Source organism: Podarcis liolepis (assembly GCF_965112155.1).
Source record: "Podarcis liolepis genome assembly, chromosome: 7".
Taxonomy (NCBI): Eukaryota; Metazoa; Chordata; class Lepidosauria; order Squamata; family Lacertidae; genus Podarcis; species Podarcis liolepis.
Window position 1 is genome coordinate 55,309,851 of NC_139561.1, and position 27,922 is coordinate 55,337,772.

At 43.7% G+C, this 27,922-nt stretch overlaps 1 protein-coding gene across 4 annotated transcripts; it reads left to right on the forward strand.

Moving 5' to 3' along the window:
• The first annotated feature begins 428 nt into the window (after nucleotides 1-428).
• Nucleotides 429-27,848, forward strand: CSNK2A2 (casein kinase 2 alpha 2). Of its 4 annotated transcripts, XM_083515046.1 has the most exons (12): nucleotides 1,138-1,676; nucleotides 8,397-8,508; nucleotides 12,636-12,737; nucleotides 13,085-13,135; nucleotides 15,333-15,392; nucleotides 17,006-17,089; nucleotides 18,667-18,777; nucleotides 19,972-20,073; nucleotides 22,265-22,365; nucleotides 22,727-22,875; nucleotides 23,190-23,284; nucleotides 27,418-27,848. In XM_083515046.1, the coding sequence occupies exons 1-11, from the start codon at nucleotides 1,573-1,575 to the stop codon at nucleotides 23,264-23,266; spliced, it is 1,053 nt and encodes a 350-aa protein (XP_083371172.1). In that variant the 5' UTR covers nucleotides 1,138-1,572; the 3' UTR covers nucleotides 23,267-23,284; nucleotides 27,418-27,848. The 4 variants fall into 4 exon arrangements, 3 of the variants coding, with proteins under 3 accessions (XP_083371171.1, XP_083371173.1, XP_083371172.1); XM_083515045.1 differs by lacking the exon at nucleotides 8,397-8,508 and having other exon boundaries at nucleotides 740-1,676; XM_083515047.1 differs by lacking the exon at nucleotides 27,418-27,848 and having other exon boundaries at nucleotides 1,131-1,676; nucleotides 23,190-24,535.
• Nucleotides 27,849-27,922: the final 74 nt, after the last annotated feature.

Sequence of the window (27,922 nt, forward strand, 5' to 3'; positions counted from 1 at the left end):
CTCCGTCTCCCCTGCCCCGCCTGCTCTGGGAATCATGCCAGTGGGCAACATTGGAAGGATAGTGACAAGCACACGTGTTTATTAAAAAACAAACACACACACACACACATTAGCATGTTCTTCTTTATACTGCCTTTCATCAAAATATGTTCCAAGGCAATTTACAACGCCGGAACAGGGGGGGAAGCTAAAAAAGAAATACAGTACACACAGTACGCCTTCCCAACCTACTGCTCCTCCAGATGTTTTGGACCGCAATTTCCATCACGGCCGGACACTAGCCTAGGATTGATGAGAGTTGTAGTTCAAAACATCTGGAAGGGCACCTGGTCGAGCAAGCCATAAGACCACCTTCAGCATCAATATCAGCATTATGAATATAATAATAATAATTCAATTTATATCTCACCGTTCGTCCCCAAGCAGCACAGGGCAGCAAAGATAACCAGGACTTTGACTGATTAAACATTATTTGGCCTTTTAAATGCGTTGTGGGGGCGTTGTTATTGGTTTGCTTTTATTTTATTATGTATTTTGTGTTCTCATTTTGTATTTTTATGTTGTGAACCACCCTGTGATCTTCGGATGAAGGGCAGTATACAAATTTCATAATAAGAAAATAGATATTAAAATTTAAAAACAAAAACATTCTAAAAGCAATTACGGTTAAAAGCACACTACTATCCAATGCGTTTGCCAGGAGGAATGGGTGAACAGCGCTGTTTTCAAAGTTCTCTTTAATTTTCAGGAGATCACCTTGCTAATCCCCATCAGCTCTCTCAAAAAGGGTTAATAACAATTTAAAGCATTTTGTATTATGTTACATGGCTATTTCAAAATGAGGGGGATGAAAGAAAAATCTCTACAGTATTAAAGGGGGAAAGCCTCCATGTTATGAAAAGAGCACTCGAGCTCCTTTCCTGCCACATTTTCTTTAAAAACAAAAAGCCACGTGCTCCGCTCCTCTTTTCTACGAGCAGATGCTCTTCTCAACGCCCCGCCCGGAAACAAAGTGTCAAAGGAACCCGGAAGTCTTGCGCAACGGTTGGTCTAACCGCGTAAATCTGCGGACCAGAGGCACGCACGTGCTCGCGGCGCCTCACGTCACAGCCCGTCCCTCTCACAGCGAACAGGAGGCGGAGTCACAGCCGACGCGACGGCGGCTCGGCTTCCCTTTGGCAGCGTCACCTCCTCCTCCTCCTCGCCGCAGGGGGCCGCTGTTGCGCCGGACGCGAGCCGGCCCGTGCGAGGGACTCTCTCCGCGCGCGGAGCCGGGCTGGTGGGCGCGTCGCCGGCGCCGCCGAGGAGGCCAAGGCCGCCGCCGCCGCCGCCCTTTCCGGGTCCGCTGCGGCGGCGCTCCGAAGGAAGCCAGGGAGTGCCGCCCGCGTACCGGCCGGCCTGGCGCCGCTCTTCCCCGTGACCGCCCCTCTGGTGCTGCTGCTGCTGGGCCGCCGCCAGCACCGCCGGTGTTGGGGCTACCGCTACTACTCCGCCCCGCCGCAGCCGCCGCCTTGCCTCGTCTCCCGGCCCCTCCTCGCCGCCGCCCGCTGCCGGTCGCCGCCCGCCCCCGCCATGCCCGGCCCGGCCGCCGGGAGCCGGTCCCGCGTCTACGCCGAAGTCAACAGCTTGAGGAGCCGCGAGTACTGGGACTACGAGGCGCACGTCCCCACCTGGGGGTAAGGCCGGAGGCGGGAAAGAGACCGGCGGGCGGGCGGGCTCGGGGTCTCTCGCTCGCTATGGAGCTGTTCGGCGCCGAGGCCTCGCCATCCAGCCTGGCCTCCCGGCTTCCTGCCTGCTTGAGGCGCAGCTAGGCAGTCTGTGGCCCCGCGCAAGGGCCGCCCTTTCCCCACATGGCCCTCGGGGCGCCTCGACGTCCGCCTGGTGGGCAGAGCCGGAGGGCCCGTCTCGAAGGCGAGTCTGCGTGTTCAGGACGCCTTGGGAGGCAGAGGAAAGCGCAGCTGGAAGTGGGCTCGGCCGCCTGGCGTCCCTTTAAAGGCCCTACTTTGCTTCTTCCCGGGCCTGTTTTCCGCGTACTGCGTTCTGTCGCTCCCCATGTGCAGGGTTTAGCGCACCCGCCCGACAGCCCATCATTTGCAGCCTTGCTTTGCGTGCCGTCCCTCGTGCTGAAGAAGGGGCTGGGAAAGATGGGATCAGAAAGTGGCTGGGATCTGGAACGGTGTTGATTAAGAGGGATTAAAGAATGATAAAATATGAAATCAGGAATGGAGATCCTGCAGTGTAGAGTCCAGGTTGTTCTTGGACTCCAAATCTCAGCAGCCTGCATGGCCAGTAGTCAGTAATGACAGACAGGAATTGGCCACAGGTTTCCCGCCCCTGGGTTCAAGTAGCCTTCTGCAACTTAGTGTCCTCCAGACATTTTGGATTACAGCTCCCACCAGCCCTAGTTAGTAGTATGACAAGTAGCGATGATAGAAGTTGCTGGTCGGGTCTAGGTTGTTGCTGTTGATATTCACTCTTAATACTGCAAACCTGGATTGTGCAATGAAAGTGGGCTAGTGCTCTTGGGCTCTTCTCCCCCCCCCCCACAGAAGCCCCACATTTTGTGGTAGGGTAGGGGAAGTGATGGGAAATGCCCTGGAAGGTGTAATAACAGTAGCTTACTGTGGTATATAAGTATCCCACAAACAGATCAAAATGAGTGCTCAATAAATAACAGACATCATATAACCATCCCAGAAGCTTTTTGCAAGGAAATCAGGATGCGAAAGCTCAGTAAGCAGGTTGCCTTGAAGTGACAGTACTTCAAAATGTCTAGAAAACTACATAGTTGGGAAAGGCTAGTCTAGGCCCTCACAGGTTTGAGATGCACACACAAGTTCCAGTTACCCTGAACACCCTTCAGTACTAAGAGTAAGGTGATTGTTTCCCATCTTCATTGCATTTTTATGGGTGAAAATGAGATTGTAACAAGTGTAATCATGATTCAGAAGTAGGGAGTTGCTAGTTATTCCTGATTAACAGGCACAAAGCTGTACTCTTACGTAGTGGTGTTAGGCGTGTGTGCATGTGCACATGTGCTGTGCTGGTTCCTCTGTCCTTTCAAAAATGAATAAGCAAAGGTAGGGTTGGGCATTTGGTTAATTGGTTACTTTGTAAAGTTTTATGAGCATAATATAATTAACAACTTTGATACTTAATACTGATCACAAAAACCAATTTGGATAACATTTATTGTGAAACAATAAATTTATTAAATGAATTATTTTATTACATATTAATTTCACTCTTCCCCCTAATGAGATCAGGAACAGCTTACATGGTTTTCCCCTGCCCCCGATCCTCTCAACAATTGTAAGAATGTAAGAAGAGCTCAAGGACCCATCTAGTCAAACATTCTCTTCTCACAGTGGTCACTCTGATACTTGTGGAAACCAGAGCGCAACAGCACTTTCCCCACTTGAGATTCCCAGCAAGTGGTATTCAGATGCATTGAAAGCCATGAATTTGTCTAATACCCTTTTAAAGCCATCCATGTTGGTGGCCATTGCTATATCTTTGGGAACAAATTTCTTAGTTCTATGTGTTGTATGAAGAAGTACCACCTTTTGGCTGTCTTGAGTCTACCAATATTTAGCTTCATTGGATGATCTCTGTTTTTTTAGTATGATGAGAGAAGAGAAAAAGCCTTCACCTTATCCACTTTCTCTAGTCTAGACCATGTATGATTTATTACACCTCTTTTTGCCTTTTTTCTGAACTAAGATGCCTCATAGAGGAGTCATACTTGCTTTTTCTGAAGTTTTTCCAGTTCCACAATATCCTTTTTTGACGGTAAGGTGACCAGAACTGTAATGTTCTAAAGATGGTGGCACCAAAGATTTGTATAATGACATTATGATATTATTGACTGTTTTGCTTTAAATCCCATTCATAATTATCTCTCATATGAAGTTCACTTTTTTTCACAGCTTCTGTGGGCTAGGAACACACTGAGGTGTCCAATGCTATACCATGATCTCACTCCTGGTCATCCAGCACCAGTTCAGACCCCATTAGTATTTGTTATGGGGTCAGGTTTTTGTTTTTTGTTTTTTACTATATTTTTTGTTTTTTATATTGTAAACCATTCTGTGATCCTCAGATGAAGGGTGGTATAGGCATGATGAGGATAATAATGCTAAAGATGGAAACTTTCCAGAAATTGTGAATCCAAAGAAAAAACAATGTTGGGATATGGGGGGGATTTGGGGTGAAATATGCAATCCATTTTAAAAGCATCCTTTACAGTTCAAAAGTCATTTTGTTACTTTTGTAACATAAACTATATTATATATAACTTTGCTTACTATAAAATTACCATGTTTTTGTATATTAAAATGCACTTTATTCAGACAGTAATTATAGGTTCAATTTACTTTTTAAAATCTTAGTTACAAATGGAGCTACAAGGTGCTGAACTGTAAGAATTTTTTTGGGCATCTCTTTGGTTTTACCAGTTTATGAGGAGCCAGCAAAAAATAATAAAAACAGAAGAAACAGTCAACATCTCTGTCTGGAGAGACAATGGAGTGCGCCTCCAGGGGTGAAGTCAAACCCCTGAAGTGACCTTCCCGGGAAACAAGCCTGGGCAATGTGTATGGGGGTCCCATGCTGCCCAGCTGACAAGACACGTGCCCCCTCCCCTTGGCCTCACTGAAGTGGTCCAAAGGAAAGCTGAGCAATACATTTGGCACCAGTTTGACTGCAGAAGTTCCCAGAAGGAAACTTAGAAGGTGCCATCCAGCTGTCTTAGGGACTCCACTCCTGATTTGTGTAGGGTTTACTAAAAAAAATTTCTCCTGAAGATATCAGGCAAGGCAGCAGAGGTTTAGGATCAGAGTTTTCTTTCTCCTAGATGAGCTACCTTCTCAGGTTGATGAGCCTCATCTGCTGTTTACTTCCCTCTACACAGCATGTGCAGGAATTACCTTCTTGACTGTTGGACCCACCATTGGTCTCATTCTTTCAATCAACTGGAGCCTGTCTTTACAGGCAGGGAAGTCCTTAACTCACCAAGGGTTTGTGACCCATCGGCTACCCTCACCTGGTTTAGCTGGCCAGTCAATTCTACATGAAATTTAATCAGTCTTTATTTCTGAGCTATCACTACCAAGTTCTGGGTCTTCATATTTGTTACTTTCTTTCTCCTCCTTTCGCCAAACCTTTGTTAGGCATTATAGACATATTTGTGTTACATTTCTCATGGACTGCTCAAGTTTTGCCCAGATTGAAACAAGCTGATCTATTTGATATATCAGTTTATTTCTTGATTTGGTGTAAGTATTTCCAAACAGATCCGTTTCTTTCATACACTGTAGAAGTTGAAGGAATCTGAAGTAGGTAAGAAGCACGAGGGGTCAGAGGCTTGCCACCATGCTGCAAGAGGGATTAGTTTGGCAGAATCATAGACTGCATTTGAGGACTGAACGCCTGAATATGTTCTGTATTCTGCAACATTTAAAGGTGCATTTCCAACATCAAGTCCCAAGTTTGTTGCTTGTTTGTAATCTAGTCAAATGCAGAAGCAGTGCTATCAATACTTACTTTTCTGACTTTAAATCATGTATCCAACAGATTTTCACTAGAATCAATTGGGTGGCAACAAAATTCCCAAAACCTTTGCAAAAGAGGAGCAATGGCTCTGACAGTGTCCTAGAACCCTTCTGCCTTACTAGACTTTGGGAAGGACACAGGACTCTGGGTCCCTATCAGAGCCCTCCCGCCTCCTTCCCAAAGCTGGGCAAACACTCACTGGGCTTTGGGAAGGCAGCACTCTGAGATGCTGCCAGACCCCTCACACACCCTTCCCAAAGCTGCGTGGTTCCTGGCTTTAAATGATGCATGGATAGACAAACCCTCAGATGTAAGTTACCTGTACATACAAATTACAATGATCTGATACAGTACATGGTATTACATAAAGGTCTTGTTACATAGTTTTTAGAAACAATTTTGAGGGAGTAGATATATGAAGACTTTGTCTTAAACATTTTATTCAGCATTGTAAAGGAAAATATTTCATAACCTTTTTATTATTTATTATTTACAACTTCTCTGCCATCTCCTTTTCCTCCTTTTCCACACCTTTGAGTCCCTTGTTATCCAAAGGTCCAAACGCCTTTAGCCAGTTTTCTGTTTCTAATATATTTAAATATTTCTGTTTCTAATATATTTAAATATTTCTGTTTCTAATATATTTAAATATTTCTGTAGTTATTGTTAGCAAGGTAAATTGTCCCAACACCTTGACTTTCCAGACAACTTCCAGCTGTCTGTGAGATGGTTTCACGTTTCTCCTTAAAGGAGATAAACAAATCTCTGACCGCTCTGTGTTTTATGTTGTGTCCTTAAATTCTTTCTTTGTATCTCTTAACGTTATTGGTGTTTCTTCTGCTAAGGTTTGAGTTCTCTCCCCCCCCCCTTTGTTTGGACAAGACTTCCATTTATTGAAAGAAGTCTTTCCTAGAATAGCTTTCTTGACCCAACTCATTAATCATGCTGACATCCTCTTGGCTGTGGTGGTACCTTCACTGCTTAGCTTCAGTTATTGTGGTTGCAGGGTGGGACCCAAGCATTTTGCAGAGGTTTGACCCTCCTGACTTTCTCTTTTAACTTCCTTTTTTATTAGAGGTTTCCTCTTCTGAAGTCAAATGGACTGTGTTGGACTTCCTTGGTAATTGCCCAGTTATATTGAATTTGATAGCACTGTGGCCAGTTGGTTCAAGAACACTTATATCTCCCTCCAGATCCTCCTGGGCAGTACTTAAGATTAAGTTCAATGTTGCTGTCTCTCTTATCAGTTCCTGAGGGGTAGGTTAGGCTGAGTGTGACTGTTTTAACATGATCTAATGAACCTCATCACCGTGAGAGGACTTAAATCTTGGTCTTCTTGGTCTTCATCCAGTACTCTGCTTGCTAGGTTGTGGTTTTTGCCACTGATGGCTACTTATGTTTCTGTTCAGAGAAACCTGTAGCTGTAGCTTTTCCCATCCTGCAGCAAGGTTTGCCCCTCACTTTCATGGGGCTGCTAGTCACTCCTTTCTAACAAATAACACCATTATGAAATAAGTGGCATTCATTCTTGGAATAATTGACCACAGTCAAAGGGGTAGCCAATAGATGAATGTGTGCTCTAGTCTTGAGTGGCAGACCTGACCTCTTAATATGTTATAGATTTTAGTTTGCCCTTGTAGTTTTGCTGAAAAGCCTAAAAGCCTTCTCTCCCACCCTTCCAACCCAAGGCTATAATTTTAAATGTGGATGAGTAGAAGGACAGATATAATTGGTTTGATAATAAGTTTGGGTTCTTTGAATTAAGGTGATAAAGATGAAATGAATTAACTTTCAAGAGTGTTATGTAGTGGGTTGGCATGCCAGGCAAACTGGAGTGGGTGAGAAGGAATTAGATGACAACTGGGTTGTGTCATACAGGAACCAGCAGGGCAGGTTTGGACTGCCTTTCAATAACCTTTCAGTAATGTACGTTAACTTTATAATCTGGTAAATATCTAGGAAGAATGCTAATAATTTTGGATTTCCCCTTTTAATGCATGCTTATGTGCCAAGTGGCAATGCTAATATACACTCAAGGTCACTTTGCTAGAATTGGAAAGGGGGGTGAGGTTTCATTTCTGGCTAATTAGAGTAAATTTGTCAGCATGATATTGGGTATGTGGGAGTTTGTAAATATACGACTGATCTGGCACATGTAGCTTAATGTGTCCTCAGGATAACTCAGCACACTAGTCAACTCATATGCTTTAAGCACTCCCTGATATACAGGCAAGATGATGAAACAACACTAAAGGGTCCAAGCTGGAAAGTCTCGGGTGTATGCTCTCTTGGGATGTCTAAAAGCTAATAGTATAATCTCTGCCTGTGGAACAGTGAAGGAGGGTTTCTTCCCCCGCAGCTGATACCAGCCTCATTGTCAGGATGTTCAGGGGAAAGAGAAGTTGTCTGTCAAAGAGGATTGTGGGAACTGTCTTTCTCACTTTGGACTTGGAAGTTGTTAGTTCTGAACAGTTCCATCAATTCTGTAACAAAAATTAGGATTAACGTCTCTTGCTGTGGGTGGCATATCTTTTTTCTGATGATGGCAGGTGAATAATGAGCGTTGAGGACTTTTAAAGGTTGCAGGCACCATTCCTCCTTCCCTTGGATCTGTGGAATTCTGAAATGCTGAAGTTTAAGCATCCTCATAACCATCAGTAGCAATCCATGGAGAGCAAGAGTGTTCAGAAGTGGGATAGTTCCTGTTCAGTGGTTTGAAAGGTCTGCACGTTAATATGTGCCCTGCTCCTCATTCTTCAGTTTCAGGGTATTAGGAGCAGAGGGGTCAGGAGAGCATTTCAGCCTAGTCACTTTTCAGTTGTTTTCCTCTTCACTGTCTGCAGTAATCAAGACGATTATCAACTGGTTCGGAAACTCGGCCGGGGGAAATATAGTGAAGTCTTTGAGGCTATAAACATCACCAACAACGAACGAGTGGTTGTGAAAATTCTTAAGGTGAGTTTTTGTTGGATGAATATGAATGGTTTTCTGAGGTGGGAGCAATGCTGTGGCAACAAATCTTCCCTAACACTGTAATGGGCTGTTCTTGATCTAAGCCCCTTGCGTCTTTCATATCATATTCCATATTCATATCTGGAATGGATGTTGAGGTGCTGCATTCTTAACTTTGTGTCTGGTAGTGGTATTCGGTTATCACTCTCCTCATCTGTTTTTAAAAGGTAGCATTGCTGTTGGGACCATTTTGTGAAGGAACAGCATGTTTCCATGTGTTGAAATAGCACAGCACACGGTTGACACAGGAATTAACATCTGGCAAGGTTGACATTACCTTTTTTTGCGGCGGGGGGGGGGAGTGAATTCTCATGACTGGCATGTTTAAAATTCATGTCCACATTATCAAGGCTTATCTAGTGTGTGTGGCATGGGGTGGGGTTTCCCTATCAAGAGGACAGCTTAGACTTTTATTTATTTAGATTTCCTCTTATTTATTTAGACTTGTGGTCATAACTAGCATCTGTGATCATTGCTGTTGGCCCAGCATCCTCTTTAAACTTCTCCCAGTTGTCCTTTCAACAGTTGAAATGGTGAGCCTCAGTGTAAGGCTTTCCAGGAGTATTCATCACACATCAGTGGTGGCTTATAGGCTACTTATTGTGGCTTCAATGGTTTGCATTAGGTGAATCTGGGTTGGCATTGGCACAGTGCTGCCATACTGAAAATAAAGAGATGTGTGGAAAGAAGTCCCAGGATGTGATTTTTTTCAACTTGGTCTGAGCAGATTGCTTCTTTGGGTGGTCAGTTTTTCTCTCTGTGGTGTTCCAATATTGTGTGTTCTGGTGCAGCATTTGTGAGAATTGTTTAAAGGGTAGATGTAGGAGGTAGACACACATTAAGTCTCTGCTCCCGCACCTCAAGACTGCCTTCACTAACCTGGTGTCCTTCAGATCTTTTGGACTACTACTTCCATTTGCCCCAGCCAGCATAGCTGACAGTACGTGTACCACTTGATGGACTGTGAAGTACTCCTGGTTGAAAAGCATGGCTTTAGTAATGGAAACAGACAGTGCAAGGAAATGCTTGCTAAGTAATTCCTGTGAAACCCATGACAAACTTCCTGTGGGCACATCACCTCTTTCTTGTTGACAACTTTCTGCTGTCCTGTTCACCAGAGCCCAGAATGTCCCCTAGAGACTGAAAGTGGGAGGGACTGTCAAAGTATGCCCTGAAAGAATCCTCCAAACTAAGATTGCCCTGTGTGACTCTGGTACCATCCAGTCTTGACGTCATCCCTTCTGCATGATCCTGTGTCCTGCATCAAAAGCTTGTTGCTTCTTTCCCACTTGATCTGACCTGATGATGGTAGGGAAATGTTGGCTTCCCTAGAAATTGCAAGATTGGAATGGATTGGCACTACTGTCCAGTTTAGGGGATGGGTAAGACTTAGTCTTAGTTCTTGTGGAGGACTTTGCAGCTATCGGGTGACTGGCCGTATGTTTAACAAGTGAGGTACAGCTTATGCTAAGCGTAGTACATTAAGAGAATGAACTGAGCAAGGAAGTGCCTGGTTGCAAATGTCACCTTAGCCATGAGGCAAACTCCTGCTCTCAGCCCCTCTCTCTGTTCTGTAAGTAGTCCAGTGTTATCTCTGATCTTAGGTAGTTGCAAGGATTTTGGATACCGACATGAAGCATTTTGAGCAATTAAGAAAAATACAATGTAAAGGCAACTCAAGGATCTTAATGTTTCCTAACTTTTTTAAGTTTTGAGATGCCGTTAATTGTTACACAAGGCAGTACTGTAGTATTGAAGAGGTGGTCTCAGCAGAAAACTGCTTCAAAAGAGACCCTAGATGCAAATATACTTGCTTATCTTCAGGTTGTGCCTCCTTCCCTCTCCTGACAATTGGTGGTTGATGGTGACAAAATACCAATGAGTGTCTTTACTTGTTTTTGTCCTTTTTGTATGAAACCTCTGGATTTGAATTTGAAGGAGAGGGAAACACTGCATGCTAGCCCTGGTGTTGTCACCTTCTAGAAGCCTAAATGCCTCTTTGCAGGGGCCCGACACTTCTTATACTTGTTAATCCCTGAGCCTGCTCATTGCTTTTCTTCTTGGGCACAGCAAATGCATACTGTTGTGCACCTAACTGGTCTCTATTTTCATCCTGCTCAGGAGGTTTATAGGGTTTCCTGGACACCCAGGATTTCATGGTATACTTCTTTCAGGGAAGAGTTGCAGACTTTGGTTACATGATGATGATAACGTTTATTAGTTAACTTTGCAGGCATTGATCATAAGTGTACAATGTAACTGGTGTCTACAAACAGGAATGGTATTTCAACTTCTCTCAGCCCTTTTAAGCCACTCCTGCCACCAGCTCAAAACTGCTGCCACCTGCTTGACCCCAGCTTTCTTGCAGAAACCTCCTCTATCCACCGTGATTGCTAAATGTTCAGAGGCAATGTAGCAAGTGCTGTCAGCAGACGGGAGGGTGGTTCTCTATAGCAGTGTTCCCCAACCTTGGGCCTCCAGCTGTTTTTGGACTACAATTCCCATCATCCTTGACCACTGGTCTTGCTAGCGAGGGATGATGGGAGTTGTAGTCCAAAAACAGCTGGAGGCCCAAGGTTGGGGAACACTGCTCTATAGTGTCCCATGCGAGACTGGAAAACTGATACTAAAAAATAACATGTATGTAGCACAGCTTTGCTTTTAAGCACTGGCCTTGTAAGCCATAGGCTGCATGGAATTGGGTCCAGGCAAGTGAGCAGGCTTCTGGAAGAGGAAGACCCCTTCTCCAGTCCTAGGAAAGGTTTGCAGATCTTTCTGTCCCTCCTCTGCCAGCCCCCAGCAGGCAAGAAAATTGGTTGGCTTATTTACCAGGCTGATAATAGTAAGCATATCAAAAAAGTGGTGACTTCAAGAATTTCAGTTACTTGCCTATTTTTTCCCCTTCCAGTGGCTAGCCAGATAAGAAATCATACTAAATGTATACACTTCAAATACCTGCTTAATTTTCCAGGTTCATAATAAAATGAGAATTTTGATTTTACATAATTAATATTATAAGTACAGAATATACAGCTTTGGCTGTCAGCAAACTCCAAAGGAGCTGATAGTCAACCCTCTTTTCTCTTACCTGCAGCACAAAAAGTTCTCTAGACATAAGCAGGAAGTAATTTTGCACCGATATGGGAATATTGACAAGATATGGTCAGGTTTTGGGGGTGGGTGCTTTCTAATCTAAACTGGCCACTTGGTGCTCCTCCCTACTGCTGCCTCACTTTTTAAACCTTTGAGGAGGGGTGTGTACCCCACCTCACGGTTCTGTGGTGTGGGCTGTCTGCCAGTACACATTAGGAGGGATAAAGCTGTGCTAGCAGCTGAGGTTCTGAAGAGCTTCTCACCATTTTAATTAAAATTATTTCCCCCAGGGTGAGAGTTGACAGCAAGGTGAACCAATAAGACAGCACATTTTGAAGTTCCTGGACCAATGAGGACAGAGGAGCAATGACCTACTTTGGTGCTTTAATTGGTCTAGCAACCCACCCAAGCGGTGTCTCATTGGCTCACTGCACTGCCATTCTTGTCCTATGAGAAATCCACTAAATGAAATGGTAGGCAGCTCATAGGAGCCTCAACTGCTACTGCGGCACTGTATTCCTAGCATTCACTGCTGCTCCCCACTACTTGCTCCTGGCTTGCCACTTGGGGCCATTTTGGGCTATACTTTGAGCTCTGGGCCTTTCCCAATCTGAAACGGACGTTTCTGTACTAACCACTTCCCCATGAGGTGTATTCAGCATGGGCTGAAACTGTGCTCCATCCACTGAGTCCCTCATCTTCCCCACATTTGGCAGGGAAGGCTTTTGCTTATACTGTCAAAGACTCCCCAGCCACATGGAGGGTTCTGCTTTCATTTAAGCAGAAATGAACAAAAGCCCCCTGCAGACCTTCTATATTGGGGGGGTGGAGCAGTTTTGGTGATATGCACCCGGGCATGAGAGGAGGTGCTTGTAGGCACACCCCTGCCTCCCGTCCAAGGATGTACATTTGTGTGTTCAGGTAAAAAATTAACGTTGAAAGAAATCTCACTTCTAATCTCTCTTTATGTATTTAAGCCAGTGAAGAAAAAGAAGATAAAACGAGAAGTTAAGATTCTGGAGAACCTGCGAGGTGGAACAAACATCATTAAACTGATCGACACGGTCAAGGATCCAGTGGTAGGTCCTAGTATGTGTCAGGAGCACTGGAATAATTGGGGTTATCTTCAGAAGTGGGTCATACAGGAAGCTTAGCTCCTCACACAGGTTTTACAGTTCAAGTGTGTGTTTACTGCAAGTGGAACAGGTCTCATGTTGGGATTTTTATTGTTAAGGCATCTGCACATTAGTTTCTGTTTTTAACAATAAGCTCTTTAAATGACCCTTTGAGTTCTTTGGGTAGATAAGGGAGGGTTTATTTCTGTGTCTTGGGGTCAGAGAGAGCATTGTCCAGAAGAATCTTGGAATAATCAAGAAAGCAGGTTACAGGAAAGGTGTGGTTATATCATACATATTCTCTCTTGCAGTCAAAGACTCCAGCTCTAGTGTTTGAATACATCAATAATACAGATTTCAAGGTGAGTTTTTCTTCCTTTCTATACATAATGGATTTTCCAGAAAGCCTTAGGAGAGGAAATGTTGAATCTATTGAAACACACAAAATTTATTCTTGCGGAAGAATGAATTGTGCAATTTTATGGGCACTTTGTAAGAAACTAACTGCAATCAGCAAGCAGTCTCTCTGTGTGGTTTTTGTGGTCCATGTTCAAAGGGAGTGGTGCAATAGAAGTTTACTGCATTTCCTTGATACTCTGTCTCAATATAGCAACTGTTGCCCTGCAGCATGTAATTCCATGCTAATCTCCCTGCTATGATACTCTGTTTACTCTAGTCTTGTTGATGAGGAAAGTGGGGCCTGATTTTTACAGTGGGAAAAAGCTGGATACGAGAGTAGAGTTGGGAGGAAATGTCCAGATTTGTTGAGCATCAGGGGGAAATTTGAGACTAGGTTCTACAAAAGTGACCGTCTCTACTTGAATCACAGTGGAACCAGGTTACTGGCATTTAAAATCACAAAGATTATGCAATTTTAAAGCTATGTTTTTTTGGTGTTGGTTTTTTGTTTTTTTTAAGGAAAGCAGTCAGTAAATTGGAAGCATTTGGTTTGCCTCAACTATGGGTGATAGCCTAAATATCTAGGTCTCAAAATGTGATGATAGAATTTGACAGCGAACTTGTAGAAACATGGCAGAAGTTTAAAGGGACCAAAGAATCAAAGGAAAAGTTACACAGAAAAATAGACTTTTGGAGGAGAGTTGGAATCTGAAGGAGCAAATGCCAACATGAGCCATAGTGAGCACTTCAGAAACTCAATGAAACTGAGAATCTGTAGAGGATGTTGTTTTTCATTTCATTTCATTTCTATACCACTTTATATTTTTATTAAAAAGTTTTCAAAGCAGTTTACAACCCAGATTAAAACATCAAATTAAACAATCCAGAAAAAAAACATTACAGAAAGAAGTTAATCATTAAGTATACATTCAAAGCAGCATAGTTAAGAGAACTCTAAAATATTATCTTAAAAAATTCAAAATAAAGCATTACAAAGAAGGTCAACTACAGAATGCTTATGCATTTAACGCAACAATGCCAGAAGCAGAGACGAGCACACTTTATCTGAGGTGGAGACCTGGAGTTCCTTGTCTAACTGGCAGTGTGTGCTGATGTGGCTGAGCTGTGCTGATCCCAATTCTTAGTCCAGACCTAGTTGTAGCTAAGAAATATTTGTGTGCTAAGTGTGCAAGGTGAAGGTTCAGAATCGTCTTATGCCATCATAGTGCCCTCCGGATGTTGAGGAGTCCAACTCCTGTCAGCCCCAGCAGCCAGTGTTTTTCATTTCATTTCATTTCATTTCACTTTTAATGTGTACACTGACTTTCTATATTGCTATGCACAAGATGGTTTACATGCTGAAGAAACAACAAAATATATAGCAAAGATCACATATCTTTTAACAAAAAAGTCATGATAAAAGGTATGACTTTAAAATAAACAACTTATACCAAATAAAGTAACATTCAGTAATCCATTAGCATATAATAGTGCACAATAAAATTAACCATCAAAATATCAGTAAACAATAATTAAACAAATTCACTATCAACAATAAATCATCACTACAATATGATAAAAATAACAGCAAGTTACAATGCATAAAAAAATTTTAACCTCACCACCAAAAAAACCCACCTCTTCTCCCTTCCCAGCCATGGCCTGGGAGAGGCTGTTGCTCAGTTGGACTTGATTGAAGGTGGGGGAGGCAAGGCTCTTTTGCCCTTCTTCATACTTTCTCCCCAAAGAAGCTGGTAAAGAAGCTGGTAGCATGCTGAGTTGATCCATGGGGTGATGCATTTGCCTGCAGGCTGAACCCTGCCCATCAGCTGGCATCACCCAGTGACATCAGCTTGTTGGACAAGTGGGTGTGGTTTGGGGGAAATGGAGAGGTGGGACGAAATAGGCCCAGGGGGGCAGAGATTCCCTTTCCTTGCTCTAATGCTTGCCAGGATCCTTTAATGCTTCTCCGAGGTTTGTCTGTCTTCTGCTTCCGAGATCTTGCAGCTCTGTCTCTTGACCTGCCCTTGAGTGTAAAATAGGTTTTACAGAGTGTGGAACACAGTGAGGGGGCACTGCAAGGTGGGGGCGGAGGTGTAAGAATGACAGGAAAAGCACAACACTGATTTTTGCAATTTTCTGTTTTCAAATTGATTTCAGCAACTGTATCAGATCCTGACAGACTTTGATATTCGGTTTTATATGTATGAATTGCTCAAGGTGAGTATTCATGGGAAATTTGAAAGGTCATCCTTGGTTTGAATTTTGTCAAGTGGGGTTGTGTACAATGAATTACCTGCAGGATTTTTTTATTATTTGGGAAAGGGAAGAACAGCACTGCTCCCATACTTGAACACTTTTTTGTGGGCAACATTATGTCTTGGTCACAGCTCCAGAATACCTCCAAAGTCCTCTGGGACTTCTTGGGCCCTGATTACCTCTTGGAATAATTTAAAGGTGTGAGGTGTCTCTGTGGATATGCAGAAAATTCATTCCCACCCCTAAACCCCCTTCTTTCTCTGTAGAGAAGGATAGGCAAGTCAGAGGAAGTTAAGAAATCAGTCAGTCACACAGCAAGAGACAACCTTGGAAAACAGAGCATACATCTGGCTCTTAGTTATTCTTCAGAGGTCCTCAGGAGTCAGTGGATTTTGCTTTCTGACTTTTTGGTCCCTGTGCACTGAAAATGACTCCCAAGTTCGTCTCTACTAGTTTCTGCCGCCGCCTTTATCTTCTACCATCATATCATTTCTTTAACGGCTCTCAAATGTAAAGAAGTGTCTAAATAAATTTTGCCGTTTCAAAGTGTTAGAACAACTTGCCGTTTGGTTGAATTAGATTGAAATGGCCCCTTATAATTTCTGGAGTTCAAAGGCTTTATTCATGCAGGAGCAGATTTGTCTTTGTAGGATTTACTGTATTTGCAGAAGAGATTAAGGAGAGAAAACAGAAGATATTGTCTCAATAAGTTTGGAGAGAAAGAAACAAAATAATAGAGTTGATTTGAGCAGAAAGGCTACAAGGAAGTGCTGGCTAGATTGCTAGACAAACAGTACCCTCATGTGGTTTAAAATAACACATGCATTAACTAGAAGCTCAGAAGAAGGAAATCTCTTTACTTGTTTCCAACATGAAGGACAGACAAATTTTTCTTGTAAAGCCACAGGTGCTGGTGACATGCTGGAAACAGGCACCACCTTTGCCCTGGCCTTGACATATTTTTGAACCCAACTGGGATGAGCAACAGAGGGCAAAGCAGCTGCCACCAAAAGTGCAGTAGCCTGGAGAGAAAGAGTGAGTCCTGGGCCATCTTGTTCTTGCTGTGCAACTAGGCAGTACTGCAGCTTTTAACCTGGAAAGGGGTTTCTAACTAGAGACCCACATCACGGCCCCATGTGAAAACATGAATATCCTTTTTTCAAAGCCTTGGCAGGCTTGGCTATCTCATTGTTAAGATTCCAGGAGGAAAGGTTGCTTGCCCTATTTGATGGGCTTGGTTCTTTCCAAGATCTGTGCTTAGATTTAGGCTTTTGGGAGGACTAACAAAACTCTTGGATAACTTCTTCTACATGGCAGTGTGGCATCCTTGCTGGGGAGAGAAACTGGCACATAGCACAGATACATTCAGCTGCTATAATTTCATCAGTGGAAAGGTTTAATTTTCCTTGTGTGTCTTTTTAATGTTTTAATTTAGGTTTGGCATAAGTAACGAGTACATTCAGTATCTCTATTTTCAAATCGTAAAGTCTTTCATACAGGTGAATTACAATTTGAGATATTTTTGTTGTTAATTTTCCTTGTGTTGGGTGTTAACGTCTACATGTCTCTGGCAGGCCTTGGATTACTGTCACAGCATGGGAATCATGCACAGAGATGTCAAACCTCATAACGTCATGATAGACCACCAACAGAAAAAGGTAAAAGCACAGAAAGGCATCAGAAGAAGGACCCTTGTGCTTTGCTATGGCTGAGTTCTTGTTGCTGAGTTAGGTCTCTGCCCTATTCCCCAGTCTGGTGTCTTGCAGGGGGGCCTCCATCACCAGGTGCTTCAAAGATCTATCAGAATTCATGGTTTAAGCTGCTGCTAGGGGTGACCCAAATTCTTTACTGATTACCTCCCCAGTTTTGCCTGTGTCTTGATTCTTAGCCATCCCCTCTTTTGAAAATGTGGGTGTAAGTAAGATCTTTTACTATATATTCTAAAGGAATATTATCACTGGCTTTGGCTTCTGTTTAGCTTTTTTTGTTCATTTCCTGTTTTTCTTAGTCAAAGCAGCTTACATAATAAAACAATTGCTTGCAAGATCACAAACTAAAAAAAGTAGTTACAGCAACAGTATAACAACTGTTTTTATTTAAGAGCAACAGACAAAAGCAAATTCATAAAAGCAGTACATCAGATGTTAAAAGATAGCTGGAATGAAAAAATTCATGAGCCATTTAAAAATAGACAGCAGGAGCATGGCAGATCTCCAGTGGGAGGCTGTTACATAATCTAGGTGCAACTACTGGGAAAACCCATCTCTTGTACCCACCTGCCTAACTACACAGAGCTGTGTAGGGATGGAACACAGAGAAGGGTTTCTGATGCCAATGTTAAAGGCCAGGTGAATGCATATGAAAGTAGGTGGTTTCTGAGATAATCTCCTAAGCTCAGTTTGACTAGGTGGCTGAAGGGGAATAGGGAGAAGCCCTTCTGTATGTAAGATGGCAGGTACAGCTAGAGTGCTGTTAGTAATGCACCACATCAGAAGGCTATAAAAATGATGGGTCCAAGAGAGCAAAGCAGCCCCTTTTTCTCTTCAGCCTCCATAACCAACCCCTGATTTTCACATACACCCAGTGAACAGCCAGGCTTTCTTTGGGCCCCTGCATTTCCTCTCCAGGCCTTCCTGACTATTTCCTCCTGCACTCTCTTGGTCTCCTCTGATTCTGCATGAAAACCAGGCAGCCTTGGATTCCTCCAGCCCGCCTGCTGCACAAATATCAACTTTTGCACTCCTCACTTGGCTCTCTGAGAGTGGGGAATGGATGGAGAAAATACCTTTGTTTGGCACTTTATGTGCATCAGATAATCTAGACAGCGATGCCCCTGCACCTTTACAGGGTTTGTGAGCATGAGGCAGGAAGCCCGGCTTATGCTTGGGAGCACCAGTTGTATCCTCTGCAAGAGGTTCTTGCCCTTGCAGCTGTCCTTGTGCATTAATGTTGACTGGGGCCTCCTTCCGGCTTAGCTGTGCTCTCTCACAGGTGCATGCAGCTGGTCCCTGTTTTCTGGCAGTCAGTTCACTTTCCTTTTAGGAGTCTGGTGACTTATGATTAGTAAGTGAGTCATCCAGTAATACACAATCTGACCAGTACAGCAGAGCTAATTTTACAGAGTCCAGCAGATGATAGGAGCTGAGCACCATCCTGGCTAGCAGCTGTGCAAGCGCCATTTGACCAAAGTGTTAAGCAGGCTCCTTGGCTGACTTACTGCCTTGTATGTTCATAGTTGCGGCTCATAGACTGGGGCTTGGCAGAATTCTACCATCCAGCTCAGGAATACAACGTCCGTGTGGCCTCGAGGTACTTCAAAGGGCCAGAGCTCCTCGTGGACTACCAAGTAAGATTTTGTTCCTTAGTCTGAAGTGCTGGTAACTACTAGTGCTACTACCCCCTTCACCTCCCCAGGGAGGGGTCAGCAAAGATCAGTATCTGCCAGCAAACCAGTTAAGGGTGACTTCTGGTAAGAAATGAAGAGGCAACATGGAGAGAAATTCTCAGTGGCTGCATCCATGCTAGAACTCAATGGGCTCATCAAATTTGAGCCTGGGAATATGAAAAAGACCCATTGTCCCTTCCTCTTTCTTGTTAATATGCCTCAGCATAAACAATAAGATGGGATACAGGCTTGGAGGCCTAATTCCTGCTTTTCACCTCACCCATGTACTTCCTGATACGATTTTTGTTCTCAGTTAGGATTATCTTTTCACCTAGTTCATTGCTAAGTGACACAGGAGGCCAGCATGCTTGAAAGGAGGTGACAGAGTCATGGCACATGCTCTCCCCTTCTCACAACTAGGCATTGGGGATGAATGACTGCCAAAGGTGCCTTCAGGGCTGATGCTGTAGGACTCTGTGGGCAGGAAGCAAAAAGAGTCATTGCAGTCAGGCTTAATGGTCAGTGGGGGGAAATGTTATAGGGCAGAGAGATTCGTTTTAGCAGATTCTTACTTCGAAAAGAAGTGCTTTGTGTCTCTTCAGCCTCATTAATGGGCAGCCCATGCACATGGAGGGAGGATTGCTCTGCAGATAGAGCTTCCTTCCTGAACCTCAAAACAGAAGGACAGATAATTGATTACAGGATAGAAGTAAGAAAGAGAAAACCACAAGGTAAAAAAATTAGTTGGAGGTATGTGGCACTGGAACAGAACCAGTAATAGGAAATGACCAGACTGGGCCTTTCTTGAGTGCTGACAATATACCTTTGATCAAGTGAATCTGAACATTTCTTGGGAACAGATGGTGTTAACTACTTTAGACAGGACCAGTTCTCTGCAGTCCAGAAATAAAAGTAAGGGTATTCTGCATTTTGGCTTGCACTAAATATTAATTTTAAAGCAGTTCCCTTTCAGATATTGGAACCATACTCTTGTATAATGTTCAAGGCTAATATATAGCTTTTAAGTAACTCTTTTTTCAAAATCCAGGTTGCAGTTGCACTTCTAGAGGTAGACATGTCTGCAGAAACCTGAATACTCAACCTGCCCCAGTTCATTTCTTTTTCTGCTCATTTCTCCTCCCTCCCCCACCCCAGATGTACGACTATAGCTTAGACATGTGGAGCTTAGGCTGTATGCTGGCCAGCATGATCTTCCGAAAAGAACCTTTCTTCCATGGTCAAGACAACTATGACCAGGTAAGAAATTATGGCATAGAACAACTTGCAAAAGGAAGCTAGTTGTTGAACATGCCCCTCTCTCTTTCCACAGCTATCATGGCATGGATCAGGATATCTAGTCTTTGGTGGCAAAAGGATGTCCCTGTTTGTAAGATGTTCTTAAGCTTTCTCAAATTAGAAGTGCTTATTTTGAAAGCTTATGCTAAACCTTGCATTTCTACCTTGAGGCTGGCTGCACCATCGGGAGGCCAAAGCACTAAATTTTTAGGGTGGCTGGGGGGGCGTGCTTCTTCACTTGTGGATGCCTGGTTGCAGTGTTTACCTTTTCCCACTGCACAGGTGGCCAGGGGGACACCTGCAGCCAGTCTTCACTGTCATGTAGGACCTGACTATTGGCAGCTGACCCAGAGTGGATGCAACAAAATGTGTGCAGAAGCCCTACTTTAGGGTCACTCTTGTTTGGGCAATTAATAGAATCCCAAGAGTTGCATCTTCAAGCTTCATGGCTGTAAACTACCCTTGTGATTATTCAAATAGGAAAGGGTCAGAGGAGACCTTTCTTGCTTGTTTCTTCTTCATTTGGTAAAACTCCACTGTGGTCCCTTTTTTGCTGGCACTAAAGTATGATAAGACTAGGAGGAAAGTCATTGGCATTGGGATATGATTCTGTAGCTAACCTGCGCCCATGTGGAGGATTCTTATTAGTACAGCCAGAGCTGTGCTAGTTTTCTTCCACCCCTGTACAAGGGACAGGCACAATTCTGAAGCAGAGGGCAAGGGGTTCCCTTGAGCTGACATTGGGCCTCTGCTAGCTTCCTGTGCTGTAGGTTTGGCGTTTGCACCAAGGCCTCTTCTCTAGTGTTTCAGTGTGTGTTACCAATTGTAAATTCAACAATATTTTGAGAATGCCAATAACCATGTCATAATAAACTTTAAAATATAAAAATAGTTTCCATCAACGAGGCTGAGTTCAAGAGGAGAAAAATGCAAATACAATGTGGAAATACATGAGTGCAATAACTAGAAATACGAAACATCTTAACCAGAACTACTCTACATTGATCAGCATTCAGCAAATAAAAATTCAAATTTACCCCTTGAGCTGTCAAAAATAAAATACATCTATACAGCCACGTATGTATGGCACAAACTTATTCAATTTTATTCAAATCATTCAAGTAAAAAGGTTTTCAGGGCCCATTCAGTGTATTTTAACCTGGGGAATCTGACTCTTGCCTTAATTATTCTTATAAGGCCTATATGTTAGCGTGCTTTGACCTTTTAACATGCAAAATTTGTAGAAATAAACTCCACAGATTTTGCATGTAAAATGCAAAACCACAGTAACTGCTCAAAATAAGCTGGAACTTGTTTGAGAACCATCTCACCGCGATCTTCAGTACCCTCAAGTAACTTGTCTGAAAGGTTTTTTTAAAGTTCCAGCTTTTACATCTAATTTCCTCTTGTGCTTAAACAACATTGTGCCCTTGACGTTGCAGGACTCAAGTGGATGTAGACTTGGTCCTCCTCCTGGCATAGCTCAAACACCCCTTCCATCCACAACTGTTAAAGCAGTCTTCTGTTGCTAGCCAAGGCTGAAAGGAGTTCTAGCTCAAAATGTCTGGAGGGCACCAGGTTGCCGTAGCCCAGCTAAAAGTATTGTCATACAAGTGGGTGGCTTTGAAGGGATGGCAGCTGACATGGGACATAGAAAGCTGCCTTTTCTTGGTCTGTCTAGCCCAAGTCTTGTCTGCTCTGACTAGCATTAGCTTTCCAGGACAATTCTATGTGTCTTAAGTCTTTGCCTGGCCTGTTGCCTGAGATCCTTTTCAGTGGTCATGGCAGGGATAGAAACTGGGGCCTTGTCCATTCCAAGCATGTGCTGAGCTGCCGCCCGTCCACATTCCCCCTTTGGGTGGAAATAGCTTATTTTAATGAGCAAGACGACTTTGGTGATATGTCTGAGACAGAGAGAGAAGATACAAAATGGAGACACTCCTCCTGCATGCCAAAGTCGTGTACCGTCTCAAGCCTGCTTGCACAGCTGGTTCATTCAGCCACGAGGTGCCCCTTGCCTCTGCCCGGCTCCTACCCATCACCCTTGCATTGGCAGCTCTTGAGCTAGCTTTGTCCCGGTGGAGCTGCAGAGCGGGTGTAGTTTTGCTTGCTCTCCTCTTTCCAGTTCAACACATCTGTTCTTTCATTTCAGTTGGTTCGCATTGCAAAGGTTCTGGGTACAGATGAATTATATGGTTATCTGAAGAAGTACCACATAGAACTGGACCCCCACTTCAATGATATCTTGGGACAGTAAGTTTACTGTGGCGTGTTTGTTTCCTGGTGGTGCCCAGGGTGGGGACACTAAGCATGACGTATAGGGCCTTTTCTTCTTCCCTACTGGAAATGGATTTTTCAACCCATGGGATTTATTGTATTTTGGTAACATTAAAAAAAAAAGGAAAAGGGGGGGGGGACCCTCACAAAACAGATTTAAAATGCACCCTGCAGGTACATTTACTTGATTAGGTTGCTGATAATGGGAAGTGAAAGCCACTGAGGGGCCAAAATGTCCCTGTGTCAAATATATGAAATGCAGTTGCAGCTTCTTTCTGAGTTCCTCCACTGGATCTCTTCATTTGGAAATCTTCAGGCTTCTCTACTTTGCTTACAGGCATTCACGGAAACGTTGGGAGAACTTTATCCATAGTGAAAACAGACACCTGGTCAGTCCCGAAGTCTTGGATCTTCTGGACAAACTCCTACGATATGACCATCAACAGAGGTTGACAGCCAAAGAAGCTATGGAACACCCCTATTTCTGTGAGTATTTTGGTGGAGCAGGAGAACTGTTCAATTAGGCACTTGTTTATATAAAAGCTGTTCGCCATTGCAAAAATGTTTGATTACATGAGCAAGGGGGAGTAATTCTAGAAAACCTTGCATATAATATTCTGCAGAAGTAGGAGAATTTTCTTGGAATTTAAGGAGGTAACCTCAATTTTGGAAAATAGAAAATATTTTAAAAGGACTCAGTGTAACTGCATTCTGAAATGTTTGTACCTCTCAAAATGAAAAAGTTCTGGGATTTCAAGTCATGCTGGGCCCCGATAACCGCTCCCCCTTTTCTCCTACAGATCCAGTTGTGAAGGAGCAGGCCCAGCCCAGCTCCGACAGCCCTGTGCTCTCCAGTGGCCTCACAGCAGCACGATGAAGTTTGGGGGAACGACGGGTAATTCCAGAGGTTTACAAATACAAACACACCCTTCGGTCACCTAGGGAAGGGATGAACCAAACCCCTGTATGCTCTGCAGCAAGCCTCGTCTTGAAGGGGGTTAGGGCTTAGCCTCCCTCTCTCTCCAGCACTTACGGCTACCCAAACTTTCTCTCTGTGTTACTGATCCAAACAGTTGTGCGAGATTTACTTGGATAAGCGGCTGTACCCCCACGGTCTGCACGACTGGCTCTGGGTTGATTCTGCAGTTTCATACTCTACCTTTCCCAGCCTACCATTTTCTCTGTTCTTCCGTTGGGCAACATTTCAATTTCTCCCCTCCCACACACACTGGAATGTAGCATATGCACCCCATAGAGGCAAGCTCCTGTGGGGTCAGATTCTACTTAAGTCATAAGCAAATTAAAGCCTGTAAGTGGTGGGTTTCACCTCTGCTCTCTCCAGGTCTCACCCTGGCCCTCATTTTCCTGTTTTTAAACCAGCAAGTCTTGGAAATGGTTCTGAGTCGGTCAAAAGTACATTCAAAGCAGGTAGCCATTGGGGAGAATCCTACTTCCTCCCCCTTCCATTCCCTCTGGGGAAGTGCCTGCCTTAGTTGGAGGAAAGGTCATTCTTTAAGACAGAAGGAGAGCTTCCTCTGGCGAGGCATGTTATTATCGCTAGAAAAGCCAACCTGGTCATTCCCATCACTGTGCAAAATTCAGAATTGTGTTGATTACAGCTGCTTTGACTATGTGGAAGAGGCAAAGAGGAAGTGTTTGGGCAAGGAGACCAGTGGGGAGTTTTGGAAGCCAGACACGGAGGGGCTGTTCAGAATTGGTGTGCAACAATCTGCCAAGGGTTCAGATCCCTATAAGCATTTTTACATGCCCAGCCCAGTGTTGGAATTGTTGGGGTAGAATCCTCTGCTTTGGGGGAATGGTGTGTAAGATGCTCCTTTTGTTTTTCCATTGGGTCTCGTCATGAGCCCCATAGTTCAACCCCACCTTTTGGGGGGATTATATTGTGTGATTCTGGTGACTTCATATACCTAAATCCACAAAAAAAAAATTGTCGCCATGCCGAAATGCAGATTTTCTTTCTTTCTGTTACATTGTCAAATATTTAATTTTAAGTAAGAAGGTTAGATTGTTTCTATTTGAAGCATCTGTTTACATTCCACATCCCCATAACGACATGTTAGCATTGATATCAGGTCAGATCCATTTGTACAATTCACTGGAACCAATAAATCTCTCTGTGTACAAACTTGTGTTGTCCTCCGTCTAGTCTCTGGGAATTCCTTGGAAGGAAAGATCTGATTTGGGGGCTAAGGTACAATTTTGGGGGCATAGGAGGAAGGCCCTCTTGTTAATCTCTACCCTTAAAGCTCGGTAGCTTGAGTAGAGCCTTGGATGTGGAAGACCTGTGTTCAGGTCCCAACTCACTGGCTGGCTTTGAGTGCAGGGTTTGCTCTCTGCTTTTCATCTCAGTTTTAATGTCCCTCTTGGACCTTTTATTTCTGATCGCTTTGTTGACCACTTTCAGAGGACGTTTATGCCGAGCAGAATCTTAAGATGATGGACTCTTCCTTGTGACCTCTAATCATTGCTCACTTCTGTTTCACCCATACATCTTTTCTCACCTCGCTGTCCTTTCAGGAAAAAATAGTTTTGTTGCAATTAGTTCTTTTTTAGAACATTGAATAGCGAACTCAGGCTAAATATCAAGAAGTAAGTGCATGGATTTAATATATATATATATTCAGAACAGAGCACTCTTTACTTCAATGCAAAATGTTTAAGAAAGCAGGTCAGCCTCTTCACCTTCTATTATCTTAATTTGAATTTGTCTACGTGGTTTTCATGGCCCCCAATTTACTCTTGCTTTACTTTTAAGAAAAGCCATTGTTCAAAATGCATAATTAAATGTTAGATTGAATGTAGAATTTGGGGGTGGAGAGGCATACTTCCGGTCCTTGCAGCAATGTGTAGCTGAGTTCTGTCAAAGTACCATCAAAACTTACTGATAGAATCATTTTTATTGAAGTACCTGATGGGTCTTCTCAGTTCTTTGATCCAAAGGCTTCCAACATGAATAAAAAATTTCCTCTGCCTTTGACAAATGGGGGTAAGGATCCACCCCACTGCCCCTTGGAGACTGTGATGGAGTCTTTTTGCACAATGTGGTGGTACTTTAGCAGTAGTAGTAGTGGTAGTAATAATAATAATAATAATAATAATAATACTATTTTTAAAAGCACTTTCATACATACATGACGCTTTTAAAACATTAACTTGTAACCCTAAACAACAACTTTGTAGAGTAGGTTGTTATTATTATTATTATTATTATTATTATTATTATTATTATTATTATTATCCTCATATTGCAGGGTTGAGGCTGAAGAAGAGTGGCCTCCCTAAGGCCACTGTTGGAGGTGAGATTTGAATTGGGGTTGCCTTATTTTTGTAGCAGAATCTATTAGCTGCTTGGCAGCCTCCCGGACACTGGCATGGGAACTGATGGCCCAGAACGAGCATGTTAGGGAGTGATGTGCTTGGCAAGCATTTCTCATTACAAACCAGGTCTGTGGCATTTCTTAATGTTGTGAGTTCAGGCATGCATATCCCAGGAGTGGTGTGGCCACGAGGACCTTTGCTTCCGATTATTGAGCTTTGTGTGCATGCTTGTTACTCCTCCTGCGGCAGCCAGCCATTTTTGGACAAGCGTGCCACTTGAGTGCTCTTATGGTATGTACTTCTCTTAGTCTGCTGAGCCAGGGAACAAGAATAAGCATAAGTAGAACTCTGCTGGATAAGGTCAGTGGCCCATCTAGGGCAGCATCCTGTTCTCACAGTGGTCAACCAGATGCCTGTGGGAAGCCTGCAAGCAGGGAATGAGTACAACAGTACTCTTCCCTCCTGCAGTTTCTATCAACTGGCATTCTGCAACCAGTTGCATAACATGGGAATGTAGGAAACTACCTTATACAGAACAACTGTCCATCTTTCTTGGTGTTGTCTATGCTAAGTGGAGGCAGATCCATTAGGGTGAATGGGCATTGCTTTAGCAACTTGGTCATTGACCATGGTCATTGGCTCTGGCTCTACTTATTATTGCTAGTCTCCCTGCCTTTTGTCCTAACCATCCCAATGGGCATCAGCCACCACAGTGGCTCTCCAGGGTTTCACATATGAAGTCTTCCCCAGAGCTAACTGGAGGTCCTGGGTATTGAGCATGGGGCCTTGGGCCTGCAAAGCAGATTCTCTACCACCAAGCTACACCCCTCCCCTAAATGAGCTGCATTTATATAGCTACTCTTCTGCATATTTCTGGTTTTGCTGGGTCATGAGGTGGGGCAGGAGCTCTCCTGGGTTAGAGTTCCAAGCAACTGAATTCTGTGTTTTTCATATATGCTTGGCTTTGGCAGAATCTGAGCATATAAAGCCCTGCCTTCAGCCTGTGGCTGGAGGATGTAACAAGTGGGAATGGGAAATCCAGCAGAAGGAGAGATGCATTGAGGCATGCTCCATGCTGGGGGAAGGGATTTATGTGAAAGAGAAGTCTTCATCGCTTCATAGCCTTCCGTCTCGAATAGGTGGACTAATCTTCAGAAACAAAGATGGTGGAGGTGCTTTCTATCATGGATGCAGTGGTGGAATGCTAATCTGAACATTTATTTTCCTCTGACATTTTCCTTTCTTTTGCTTGCTGTTCCTCAAGGGCGTGGGGTGGGGTTGTTAGTGGTTTATTTTGTTCTTGTTCTATTATGCGTTTTGTATGTTTATCTTGTATTTTTATGCTGTGAACTGCCCGGAGATCTACAGATGAAGGGTGGTATACACATTTAATAAGTAATAATAAAAGTCATCTCATATTCAGGCTCATGACTATACCATGTCAGTGCCTTGGCACAGTTCTTGGAGAGGCATAGTTGCTTCTCAGATTGGGAGCTCCTGTCAAGGCGGGTTGGCTCCACAGTGTTGAACCCTGCTGTTGGAATGCAGTTGTCTTTGACCCAAGAGGCCTTTGGCCATAAATGTAAACAGTTGCCTCTGGCTCTTGTTCCTTGTGCTAACCGTTCTGGCTACGCAGTGCCTCCAAGCTCCAGCTTTGCGTTTGATGCTTGCTTCCCGTCTCTTCCCTAGGTCTGTCTGGTGCTGTTCTCCCAATTTTCCATAAGCAGAACAAGAACCAAATCAAACGTTTTAATCTGCTTGTGTACAGAGATGGTGGTGTGCAGCTTCCAGATGTCGTCATCCGAGTGGCAGGTTACGGGAGCAAGGACTGCGGCAGTGGCGGCAGCTGATGGGATCGAACAGCATATAAAAACACAAACCTTAACTTCTGTCTTTGACTTCCTGTTGACCTCTTCCTGACCAAGAAAGCATGGGAAATGTGAAGGGTATGCGAAACGGCTGTTGGCTCAGGTGACTTCCCTGAACCCAGCCCAGTGTATGGTGTTCTGACCACCTGGCTCCTGTTTTGCGGGCTGGGGGAGGAGGGTGGGCCTGTGGCATGATGGACAGTTCTATATTAAGATAATTATATATTATTGAATAAAAGTTTTAAAAGTAAATGTATGGAGAGTCGTACAGATGGAAGAAGGCATTCAGTGAGGCCTCTGCTTTGGGACAGGACAAATACCATATG

What these genes read in the sequence shown, in the direction of transcription:
- CSNK2A2 (XM_083515045.1), top strand. Translation starts at nt 981, where the DNA reads ATGCTCTTCTCAACGCCCCGCCCGGAAACAAAGTGTCAAAGGAACCCG. An exon ending in GCGCACGTCCCCACCTGGGG is followed by an intron (nt 1,677 to 12,635) that starts GTAAGGCCGGAG and finishes TATGTATTTAAG; the next exon opens with CCAGTGAAGAAAAAGAAGAT. An exon ending in TAGACCACCAACAGAAAAAG is followed by an intron (nt 17,090 to 18,666) that starts GTAAAAGCACAG and finishes GTATGTTCATAG; the next exon opens with TTGCGGCTCATAGACTGGGG.